This window comes from Silurus aristotelis (assembly GCF_946808225.1).
Source record: "Silurus aristotelis genome assembly, chromosome: 15".
In the NCBI taxonomy this organism is placed as follows: Eukaryota; Metazoa; Chordata; class Actinopteri; order Siluriformes; family Siluridae; genus Silurus; species Silurus aristotelis.
The window spans coordinates 6,131,950-6,144,980 of record NC_139588.1 but is presented as its reverse complement, the minus strand read 5'-3'; the positions used below and the strand labels follow the sequence as shown (position 1 = coordinate 6,144,980).

The 13,031-nt window shown below is 39.0% G+C and overlaps 1 protein-coding gene across 2 annotated transcripts in view; it reads right to left on the bottom strand.

The window, feature by feature from the left end:
* Positions 1-8,411: 8,411 nt before the first annotated feature.
* LOC310738068 (protein Niban 1-like) overlaps positions 8,412-13,031 on the bottom strand; it is a 120,577-nt gene continuing 115,957 nt past the window's right edge. The window contains exons 9-16 of one of the 2 annotated variants that reach the window (XM_083562988.1): positions 12,687-12,874; positions 12,386-12,520; positions 12,031-12,135; positions 10,728-10,835; positions 10,488-10,599; positions 9,965-10,398; positions 8,765-9,856; positions 8,412-8,681 (exon numbers count right to left, since the gene is read on the bottom strand). In XM_083562988.1, coding sequence (XP_083419114.1) covers positions 8,888-9,856; positions 9,965-10,398; positions 10,488-10,599; positions 10,728-10,835; positions 12,031-12,135; positions 12,386-12,520; positions 12,687-12,874 — 2,051 coding nt within the window. In that variant the 3' untranslated portion in view covers positions 8,412-8,681; positions 8,765-8,887. Of the gene's footprint in view, positions 8,682-8,764; positions 10,399-10,487; positions 10,600-10,727; positions 10,836-12,030; positions 12,136-12,385; positions 12,521-12,686; positions 12,875-13,031 lie in introns of both variants that reach the window. The other variant, XM_083562987.1, reaches the window with a different exon arrangement.

Below are 13,031 nucleotides of genomic sequence, written 5' to 3'. Positions count from 1 at the left end.
ACTGTAGTATGCAGGGAAATTTCTTTCTACATATACACGTGATGGTAGGAAGCTGGGGTCAGACATGATACAGCGGCCCTGGAGTACTGATTGTTACGGGCCTTCCTCAAGGGCCCCAGGAGTGGCAGCTTGGCAATATCCGGGCTTGAACCCACGACCATCTGACGGATCAGTAACACGGAGCTAAAACAGAGCTACAACTAATTCATAACTTATAACAAATCCCCCTCCACTGGTATACAGTACAGACCAAATGTTTGGACACACCTTCTCATTCAAAGAGTTCTTTATTTTCATGACTATGAAAATTGTAGATTCACACTGAAGGCATCAAAACTATGAATTAACACGTGGAATTATATATGGAATTATATACATAACAAAAAAGTGTAAAACAACTGAAAAATGTCATATTCTAGGTTCTTCAAAGTAGCCACCTTTTGCTTTGATTACTGCTTTGCACACTCTTGGCATTCTCTTGATGAGCTTCAAGAGGTAGTCACCTGATATGGTCTTTCAACAGTCTTTAAGGAGTTCCCCGAGAGATGCTTGGCACTTGTTGGCCCTTTTGCCTTCACTCTGCGGTCCAGATCACCCCTAAACCATCTCGATTGGGTTCAGGTCCGGTGACTGTGGAGGCCAGGTCATCTGGCGCAGCACCCCATCACTCTCCTTCTTGGTCAAATAGCCCTTGATGCCTTCAGTGTGACTCTACAATTTTCATAGTCATGAAAATAAAGAAAACTCTTTGAATGAGAAGGTGTCCAAACTTTTGGTCTGTACTGTATATCATATAATAACCCACAGTAAATAGAATATTAAATAACATATGAACATAACATATGAATAATATATATTTTTTTTATTTCTATTTTGTGGTCTGCGCTTTCACCTTTTTTCTCTGTACATCAATGAATGCATACTGAGCTGGTCTCTGCACCTGTACCTCATTCTTTAAACTCCTATAATATGTTTATTATGTGTGTATATACAGTGAGGAAAATAAATATTTGAACACCCTGCTATTTTGCAAGTTCTCCCACTTAGAAATCATGAAGGGGTCTGAAATGGTCATCGTAGGTGCATGTACACTGTGAGAGACATAATCTAAAAAATAAAATCCAGAAATCACAATATATGATTTTTTTAACTATTTATTTGTATGATGCAGCTGCAAATAAGTATTTGAACACCTGTCTATCAGCTAGAATTCTGACCCTCAAAGACCTGTTAGTCTGCCTTTAAAATGTCCACCTCCACTACATTTATTATCCTAAATTAGATGCACCTGTTTGAGGTCGTTAGCTGCATAAAGACACCTGTCCACCCCATACAATCAGTAAGAATCCAACTACTAACATGGCCAAGACCAAAGAGCTGTCCAAAGACACTAGAGACAAAATTGTACACCTCCATAAGGCTGGAAAGGGTTACGGGGAAATTGCCAAGCAGCTTGGTGAAAAAAGGTCCACTGTTGGAGCAATCATTAGAAAATGGAAGAAGCTAAACATGACTGTCAATCTCCCTCGGACTGGGGTGGTAGCATCATGCTTTGGGGGTGTTTTTCTGCACATGGGACAGGGAGACTGCACTGTATTAAGGAGAGGATGACCGGGGCCATGTATTGCAAGATTTTAGGAAACAACCTCCTTCCCTCAATTAGAGCATTGAAGATGGGTCGAGGCTGGGTCTTCCAACATGACAATGACCCGAAGCACACAGCCAGGATAACCAAGGAGTGGCTCTGTAAGAAGCATATCAAGGTGCTGGCGTGGCCTAGCCAGTCTCCAGACCTAAACCCAATAGAGAATCTTTGGAAGGAGCTCAAACTCCGTGTTTCTCAGTGACAGGCCAGAAACCTGACTGAACTAGAGAAGATCTGTGTGGAGGAGTGGGCCAAAATCCCTCCTGCAGTGTGTGCAAACCTGGTGAAAAACTACAGGAAACGTTTGACCTCTGTTAATATTTGGTACAGTAGCCTTTGTTTCCAATTACACTGACTTTCTCAGGTGTTCAAATACTTATTTGCAACTGTATCATACAAATAAATAGTTAAAAAAAATCATACATTGATTTCGTTTTTGTTTTTTTTGTTTTTTTAGATTGAGATTATGTCTCTCACAGTGGACATGCACCTACGATGACAATTTCAGACCCCTCCATGATTTCTAAGTGGGAGAACTTGCAAAATAGCAGGGTGTTCATATACAGTGAGGAAAATAAGTATTTAAACACCCTGCTATTTTGCAAGTTCTCCCACTTTGATCTAATGGTTTAACTGTCGGTTTCTTTCTCTACTACCCGCTTTCGGTCAGCTGAGCAGCTCCCTAGCCGTCCAGCGCAATATTGGCTAATCACAGAAGATTTAGGGACTATCAACCAATGGCAATACAGATCGCAGATGATTTTAACCAATCGTAGTGCAGAAGGAGGGGTTTGTAGAAATACGGGTGGGGAAGAAAAATAATAATAACGCTATACTTCTACACACAGAAGCGTCAACTACAGGGACGCTTTCTGGTGTTGAACCGAGCGGTGCGGCCATCAAAAGCGCGCGTGTGCAACAACTTAAAAAAAAAACAAAAAAGGAAAAAAGAACACGGAACAGATATTATAGCAGTCGAAATTGTTAAAGTTTATTTATTTATTTGTTTGTTTGTTACTATACATAAATATAATTTGAAGTTGCAATTAAATACAATAAAACAAAATTAGAAAAGAGGAATAAAAAGTGCAGCTGTTACTTTTCTGTTCAGCTTCACACTGCTCGCACACAACGGCCCAAAGTATATTTCATATTTGAAAAGCACCCCTAGATCCCTCTAATTTAATCTCCTGATTAGAATCTTATTCACTGAGCTACTGTACGACTCCATGAGTTCTGCCTCACAGCTTACAGACTGGGTAGTGGTGGTGGTGTGTTTATACTAATCATTTGTACATTGTACAGTGAAACTCTTTCTTCGCATATTCCAGCGATGTTAGAAAGCTCGGGTCAGAACACAGGGTCAGCGTTGTTACAGCACAGAGAAGCATTGAGGGTCAAGAGCCTTGCTCAGGGGTCTAATAGTGGCAGCTTGAACCCCCAACCTTCCGATCAGAAACCCAGAGCCTTAACCACTGAGCCTCTGAGGTGGCAAAAGTACACACATCCTTTACTTAAGTAGAAGTACAGATACTCATGTTTTAAAATACTGATTATAACTTTTTACTCAAGTGAAAGTGAAGAAGTCTTGGCTCTGACATGTACTTAAGTAAAAAGTAGTTATTACTTCTACCTGTTTCAGATGTTAACGATAGATAGATAGATAGATAGATAGATAGATAGATAGATAGATAGATAGATAGATAGATGGATAGATGGATGGATGGATGGATGGATGTGATAGCCTAGTGGGTTAATGTCAGGGTCCCCATGAGGATGAGTTTGAGAGTTTGATTCCTGGTTTCTGTGTTCGTAAATAAAACTTCTGGACTTTGTCCCCTCTGAAAACATTTCAATTCTGTCCTTTCTGTGTTGGATTGATTTATTGATTTCCTGGTCTTTAATGAAAGATAACTCCACCAAAAAAAGGCACTTCTGTGGTAGCTCAGTGGGTTAAGGCTTGTGCCTGAACATGGTCCTTAATATAGTCCACGCTGGTGATAAGGTTTCAAAGCCAGTCCTACATGCCTTCTTTCTTACTGCGCTGGCATGAAACAAAGTATGAACCCTCCAAAAAAGCACACATGCTTTTTAGCAGTGGTCGCTCAGTGGGTTAAGGCTTGTGCCTCATCTAAACATGCTTTCCAGTCTGATCTCTTCCATGGTTCAGTGGGTTAAGGCTGGTGCCTCACTGAAGTCCTAGACTTAACACTTGACACACACTCATTACTCATCTCACCCCATTCCACCATCATTTATTTATTATTATTTATACTCTACCGTACTACACTGTTTACATGCTGTTTTTTTGCACCCTTGGCTCTATTATATCGTTTATATGCTGTTTTTTGCACCTTTACTGTTTCTTATTACACTATACTGTTATTATACTATACTGTTTACATGCTGTCTTTCGCACCTCTTGACTGCTGCTGTTTTTTGCACTACATTGTGTCTGTTTATATTCAGTCCCGGGTATAGTTTTTACACTTCTCCTCATCCAGTACTGTATATTCAGAGTATACAGTAAGTTTACAAGTTGGCGCTATCTCAGGTTTTGTGTCTTGTCTTGTGTTGTCTTGTGTTTTCTGTCTGCACTGTCTGTCTGTACTGTTTTTTGTCTGCACTGTTTGCACTAAGTTGCACTCAATGCACTTTATGTAGCTTGTTGTTGTTTAGTGTAGCACCAGGGTTCCGGAGGAACGTTGTCTCGTTTTTACTGTGTAATGTGTACCACTGTGTATAGTAGAACTCACAAAAAAAGCCACTTGACTTGATGGTGAGGATCAGGGTTCGAATCCTGCTTTCTTCCTGCTATTTACAATGTGGGTTCAACTTGTGCTACTAACATCTGTATTCGTTTCCTACATCTTTCTTTAGCGTTAAATTCTTGTGTTGATGGTTTGAAACGAATGATAGACCTGCTCTAATTAAGCTTCCCATCCTGTTTTTTTCTGACGGCTTAGTGGGTTAAGGCTGGTACTTTGCTAATGTTGGTGGTCAGGGTTCAAACCTGGCTTTCTGCTAGTCATGAGGTAGATTAAATTCCTGATTCCTACATCTTCATATTCTTGTTTTGTTGGGTTAAAAAGAAAGATAGACCTGCTCTAAACAAGCTGCCCAGCTTGTCCTTCCTGATGGTTCAGTGGGTTAATGCTGATGCCTCGCTAATGGTGTGAATCAGGGTTCGAATCCTGCTTTGTCCCTGCTCGTCACATTATGGGTTTGATTCCTATGTCTGTCTTTAGCATTATATTCTTGTGTTGATGGTTTAAAAGAAAAGATAGACCTGCTCTAAACAATCGTCACAGCCGGTCCTTCCCGATGGTTCAGTGGGTTAAGACTGGTATTTCGCTGTTGGTGGGGTTCAGGGTTCGAATCCTGCTTTCTGTCTGGCCTGAATTTCTTGTTTTGAAGCATGAAACGAAGGATAAACCCCCCCAAAAAAGAAGGTGTGTTGTGGGACTTGATGGCTTTGTGATAAAAGCCTTGCCTCTGAGCTCAGAGGTTGCTGGTTCAAATCTGGCTTCTCCCTGCACTGGGTAAGCTGTGTGGAAATGACTCTGTGGTGAGCAATGGAGTGGTTGGCTGTGAAGACCTGCTGCTTCACAGCCTCAGAAAAAGTGAGGGTGATAGGTTTTTGGCAGAAATTTTCCCTATATATGCAAAACTAAGTCGATACTTTTTTGGACGTTTTTGCTTCATGACCCCCTGTTTTCAGCTTCTCAGACGCTGGGGGGGGGCAGATGCCCGGATATTGCCCCCCCTGCTTCAGGATACACCCGCCGAAACCGTCCACGCAGCCATTTCTGACACCTTCCTTACTATGGCCACCGGAACCTTCCACACTTTTAACTTTGAGCCCTGGCCAGGATTCAAACCGGCAACCTCTCAACCCAGAGGCAAATCTCTTCAAATTGAGCCACAGGATCTCCTGCAAGAACCTTATTTTTAGGACCTTTTATAGTTCTTTATTAAAACTTTTTAAACAATTTAAAGGAAAGCGGTAGGAATTGAACCGGGCGAGTCAGACAGCAGAGACCACATTACTAACCACTACACTACCACAGGGGTGGCAAACAAGGCTTTGCTTACTGGACTCTTGGTTTTCTATAGTTAGGAGACCACCGTTTTCTCTTAGATCATGATTTTAGAGGGTCAAAATTTTTCCTTCTTGTTTATTCTCTCAGTAACTCAAAGTCTATGAGAAGTGACTCAGGTACAAGAACCACATCTCCAACACCTGCACCACTGATATACAATGATTTGCCAGCAACCAATTTTAATGACCTTTCATTGTTCTGTTTTTTAAAACTAGAGGTAAGAATCGAACCAGGGAAGTCTTTCATCATAGATCGCTAATGGCATTACTTCCAAACTCAAAACTTTGTTAAACATGTAAATAAGCAGGAAAGACAGAGACAAAGACAAAGAGACACAGACACAGCTTTAGAAAGAGTGAGAAACAAATAAAGAGACAGCAAAAGAGAGAGACATATACAGTGAGACAGAGACATTTACTAAAAGAGACACAGAGACAAAGATAGCAAGACATAGCCACTTCCTGTTGGAAGTGTTTATCCCAAGCGACTCTTAATGATCTCATTTACTAAATGAGCAGTAGTGAGTTAAGAGCTTGCTCAGGTGCCCAAAACTGGCAGCTTGGAGGTGTTGAACATGTATCATATTTACAGCATGTGATATATATGTACTTATAAAGCACTAAATTAATTATCTCCATGTATCTCTCCAGTCTTTTAACACGCTACAATCCGTCACGCTCCCTGAGATCTCAAAACTCTGGGCTTCTAGTAGTTCCTAGAATAGCAAAGTCCACTAAAGGCGGTAGATCATTTTCACATTTAGCTCCTACACTCTGGAATAGTCTTCCTGACAGTGTTCAGGGTTCAGACACACTCTCCCAGTTTAAGTGCAGATTAAAAACATATCTTTTTAGCAAAGCCTACACATAACACACATCACATCATAACCTTGTGCTCCAGAACATCTGATTACATGCACATTATCAACTTGTGCTGTTAATATCATGAACAGCAGCTACGCTAATTCCTCTCCACTGCTTCTCTCTCCATCCCCATCCCGAGGCATCCTGAGGTTTGGCCAGCTCTAGTCACCTCCCAACTCGTGAAGAATATGGACCTTTGAAGAAGTAGATGCCGAACTCGCAAACATCCCGAACCATCTAGAGACGTACCAGTGCCAATTGGATCCCACTACATGTGTGGTTTTGACATTGGACCTCCTGGCGTGGAGAAGCTGATGCAGGATCTGTGATGATCACAAATGTTAAGCTCATAAAACTAGGAGCTACTAACCATATAGACTGTATAAGACTGTAGGAAGAACATTACTTATAATCTTATACTCCAGTACTTATGTTAGTTCTCACTCTCCATTGTTCTGTATTGTTGAAAGATTTATGATCAAACTCTTGATGTCACCTAAATGAGAATGGGTTCCCCTTTTGAGTCTGGTTCCTCTCAAGGTTTCTTCCTCATTACATCTAAGGGAGTTTTTCCTTGCCACAGTCGCCACGGCTGCTCATTAGGGATAAATACACACCATTCACCTTAACTGTTGATTTCTGTAAAGCTGCTTTGAGACAATTTCTGTTGTGAAAAGTTCTACAGAAATAAACTTGACTTGACTTGATATGTAAGCATATGTACAGTGATTAAATATAAAGGCTATAACAGTGCAGAGATGTGTGGACATCATTAAAATCCTTTGCTATGTTTCCACACAGACAGTTATTGAGGTGATACCGGAGAGACTGCACCTCTTCAAGTCAAGTCAGGAAGCTTATATATATATATACATATATATAACATACATATATATATACATACATACATACATACTTTCTTTCGGCTTCTCCCGTTAGGGGTCGCCACAGCGGATCCTCCGCATGTTTGATTTGGCACATGTTTTACGCTGGATGCCCTTCCTAACGCATATATATATATATATATATATATATATATATATATATATATATATATATATATATATATATATAATTATAGACATTTTACAGATTTGAATGATGTATTGTTTTTATCTGTACGATCATTAAAGACAGTAATTTAAGTTTGTGTCGCCATTATGAGGGAAAAACCCACAAAACGCCACCCAGAGGGCATATTGTGTGAATCATGGCGGATTTTGGTGTTTGATTTGAGACTTTTGAGGCAAAAATAAAACAAAAGTTTACTGATTAAAAATATTTTTAGCTGGAGTTTATTTATTCATTTTATATCTAAGTAAAGAAAGGACGTCGTGGATTAATAAATTTTTTGCCAAAGGTTTTAATTTCGCCTCTTTTATATTTAGTTATTTATTTATGTATTTACATTTGGGGAAACAGAAATGTGCGCTGAATTGATAGCGCGTTAATAAACTTTCGTGCCGTTTAAAATAATTTTCATTTTATATATATATATATATATATATATATATATATATATATATATATATATATATATATATATATATATATAAAGTACAGATATTTGTGTAAAAATGTTATGAGTAAAAGTAAAAGTTGTCTGAAAAATAAATAGTGGAGTAAAGTACTGATACCCGAAAAATCTATTTAAGTACAGTATCGAAGTATTTGTACTTTGTTACTTCCCACCTCCGGTTAAAGTGCAACTAATTGCTCTGTTATATGTTAAGATTTCAAACAATGCATCGCATTGAATGCGCAACAAATCGTAGACTGTTTGCATGTGACAGAATGATTACATACAAATAAGAACTGTATTTGATTTTGGAAAAAAAAAAATGCATTTGAAATGCACATAGCAAACAATGCGAGCTGGACAGTTTGTGTGTATTTATTTTACAGTTTAAGATACTTTTAAGCAAAAGGTATATATATAATCTTATTTCCCCCTGATTTGAACATGGTTATATAATTATGCTTAAATTAACAATAAAAAACAAATACATTCTTTCATTCTTTCAATGGCATCACATCTACACAGTTATAACAGCATTTAAGACCCACATACTATATATATATATATATATATATATATATATATATATATATATATATATATATATATATATATATATAATATATACACACACACACACACACAAGTCCTGAAGGGGTAAAACAAATAATTTTGATAACGAAGTATAGATATTAAGTTATGGTATGATGTCCATCTCTTCAGAAAGTGTCCTTTACCACATTGTCCTTTACAACTTTTATTGTTTGTTTAAGCTGACCTCTGCACTGGTAGGGTAGTGTTGGACTACATCCTCCACTTCAATCACTTCCACCACAAGGTCACGGATTTCCTTGATGGAATCTAAAGGTCTGGCTGCTTCGTTTCTGAGATCTGCAGAGTCGTCAGTTACATTCACACTAGCATCTGAGATAGCTTCACACTTCACTATGAAGATGTCCTCAGGGTTAGAGCTGGCTGTTGAGGTTTCCAGTGTTGGCTCATCATCCTCGTTGCTGTCTTGCTCCTTCGATGTGCTCCAAGATAAATAATCATAAAAGTCCTGTGTCATGTTGCTGACTCTGAGCTCATAAATTGGAGCTCTGAGAGAAGTAAGATCATCTACCAATAATTTGGTATCTCCAGTGGTGTTTTTGGTTTGCTCATCTAAAATAAGGGGTTGTACATCTAAACAGCTTGGCAGAACCTGAGAGGTTTCGGCTTTACTCTCTGCAGAGATAAAATTGAGACTTGACAGAGTTTCATTTTGTAGGACTTGGTCCATAGGCCTTGTCTCTCTCTCGGGTGGACAAGCTTGGCATGGTGTCTCATTGGCTACAGTTTTTATTGGGTTTGGTACAAGTTTAAACAATGTATGAGATGCAGGCTTAAGTGCAGGTTCTGTATTTGATGAGATAGATGGGTTAAGTAAGGTCTCTGGGTTTATATCGAGTAACAAAGGAGGCCCTGAGTATGTTTTCTTCCCCAAACTCTGAGTGGTCTTATGTGCAGGAAATCTGGCTCGTATCTTAGTTGCTGCATTAAAAGGAAAATCTAACCCTTCATTATCCTCCAGTTTGAGCTCTTTAGTAGCTTCCAGAACCTCTTCCTGATGGGCCATGATTACCTTCTGCTCAATCATCTTCTCAGCCATAATTGTATTTTCACCAATAGGTACCTTAGTAAGCTTTGGTTGTACATGATCTTCTAACTGCTGGGCTACAATTACCTCTGTCTCCACCTTCTTCTCAGCCAGGACTGGGATTTTATTAGTAGTTACCATAATAATCTCTGATTGTGCATATATGTCAACCGCTTCCTCCTGGATCTTGATGACCTCCTGCTCCATCCTCTTCTCAGCCAGGACTGTTTTTTCTTCAAAAGGTATCTTAATCAGCTCTGTTTGTGCATGTGCTGGAACCTCTTCCTGATGGGCCATGATTACCTTCTGCTCAATTATCTTCTCAGCCACAATTGTGTCTTCACCAGGACGTACCTCAGTGAACTCTGGTTGTGCATGTTTTTGAACCTCTATCATTTGGGCCTCAAATCCTTTTGGCTCGACCTTCTTCTGAATCAGCACTAGGTCTTCATTAGTGCACTGAGTTTCCTTCAGCAATGGGGAGGGTGGTAGAACATTGCCCGCTTTTGTGGATGTGCTGGTGTAGTCTGGGCTGCCAGGGGGCGTGAAGTACATGCTGGAAACACTGAAACGATACCTGGACTCCATGAACAAGTTGTACTTCTGCATACTTGCTGCTTCCTTCACCACTGTAAAGGAATAACGGTTAATCATTTAATCAGAGTTTAGGATTAAAAATTTCCTAATTTGAATAGAACATCAGCCATCATTTGCTTGCCTTTGCTAACGTCCTTCTCTAGCATTTGCTCCAGTATGTCCTCGTAGACATTCTCCACGTTGATGAAATCGACATAATCAGCAAATATGTACTGTTCAAAGTTCGGTAGTTCCTACAGAGAATAGGAAATATTGTAACTCTGCTACATCACACGTCCAACCACACTGAAAGTGATATACAGCATTAAAAACATACATCATTATTAAATGTTTCACATAAAACTGTAATTTTTAGCTGTACCTTTTTGAATGTAGGAGCTAGAAAAGCTTTGAGCCTAGGTAAAGTGATGCTGAGCAGAGCTTCTTGGAAAATCCTCTTTCTCTGTGTACTGCTGTCATAGTCATATTGCTGGTGGATACACAATTATAGTTATACACAATGATTCGCTGATTTTATTTTCTTTTTTCAGTTGCATTGAAACGTTTCCCAGAAACGACTTGTTCAACCTCAACATCATGTCGTCAATTGTGTACATCATAAAAGCAAATTTTGGTTTCTTTGAACAATTTGCGAATGGTACATTCATTTAATTGATTGTGTACAATTGCCTACAACTATTTCAGTTGTTTGTCATGCTGATAAAAATGTATTATTCTGATTAACCAATTATTATACAGATCAACCAATAATTAACTAATTCTCTAAAATATTGTAAGTCAAATGTTATGAACCTTTAATTGGCGAGAGTATAAAGACCGAACGATTTCAGTGCATTTTCAATCATTGTGATCCAAACCGTAGTTTACATCTGGAAAACACTGACATTTTGACGATCTTGTTTGTTATCAATGACAAAATGACTTGTTATCCTGATGGCAATAAGATTTTAATTGACACAAAAACATTTGTAGGTACTTTTGCAGGTAATCCATTGTGTGCTTCTGTTTGTACTAACTGTTTTGAGATGTGCACTTACTAGTTTGCAAATATTAAGAATGATTCAAGAAATGCTCCAATGCAACTGAAAAAAACCTGTAAGGCAGCAGTCCCCAACCTTTTTTTGCGCCACAAACCGGTTTAATGTCAGACAATTTTTTCACAGACCAGCCTTTAAGGTGTGGCGGATAAATACAACAAAATAAAATGATACAATCGGCATAGAAACCGGCATGGTATTTTCTAAATATAATCATAAACGTGAAGCCACTGTGTTGTATTTTGTTTATTTTGCTAGTTTTGGGGTTTGAATTTAGCGCTAATGTAATATGTTTTAGCAGCCGGAGCCCCTTTAAGAAGGTAGTGGATGGAGGTAAGACATGTGACCATGCCATCATGACACACATCAAAAGTCATAGACGAATGTGGTGGAGAGAATCCGGTAAATTTCCAAAATAATACATCGTTCAAAATCAGCTAATAAATAAAACGGAAATATTGTAAGTTATGTATTCTTTCTGTGCGGCCCGGTACCAATTGACCCACGGACCGGTGCCGGTCCGCAGCCCGTGGGTCGGGGACCCTTGCTGTAAGCCACATGAAATACAGAGCATTGATCTTGGATATTGCCGTATGTGAGTGAGAGTGTACATGTCCGTGTGCTCACCTTTAACACCCTATTTTTGGCTTTTACCATGAGATCTAATAGGTTGTTGTCTTGCGGAGACTTGTTCAGAAGTAGTCCAAAGGTGTATTCCACATTGTCTACCAGCTGAATTCACAAACATGTATGTTTTTTTTTTTTAAAGAGTTGGGGCATTTGTCATTTCAGCAAAAGTTGTAAATATCAGTTTTAAAAAAAGGCTACAGGTAGTTACTGTATGTCTAAAAATTGGGGTCAAAAATGCTGTATGTACACATTTCTATATATATATTTGTATGGTTTTAGATTTTTATATATACAGTATATTTTTTTTTAGAATTGACATACAAACAAATTTAAAGGTGTATTGTACTTATACCTGTTGTATATCAATCTGTGTGCTGTGCTCCAGGCCTCTGCAGTTAGAATAGCTGAACTCTTGTATATTATCCTTCAGTCCACTAACTTTCTCATAACAGCTCTGTAAGTCTGGTTTACTCATCGCTACCCAATTCTACGAAAAGAATGTCCATTAAAGAAGATTCTATTTAGCATAGGCTTATTGAAATAAACAATTAATGGGCAAGCATATGGATTTGATCATTTTAGGTAAGTAAACATAAAAACAAAACAAAAAACTTCCACTCCCAATAAATTGCATAAATGGGGTAACACCTCACCTGTTGGAGATCTTCTCTGGTCATGCCCTCTTGATAAACCTGGCACAGGTGCTCCATCATGCTCTCGCTGACCTGCCGTGCTTCCCCAAAGCCCAGGCTGATGGGCCCCATTATCTCCTCCAGCACAGCACTGAGGCGAGGCTCTATGTGTTGTTTGCAGTACTGGGTAGCCAGCTCAGCTACCATGTCTGTTAGAGTGGGAGTCCAGAGGATTTATTTTTTTGCTGATCTTGTTCGGTTATTAAGACAGATGTATGCTGAGATTTCGTTAGTGATAATGGACGGCATTATCATTCCGTTCACTTGCGGCTGTGATGTGCGATTAGAGACAACAATAATAAGGTT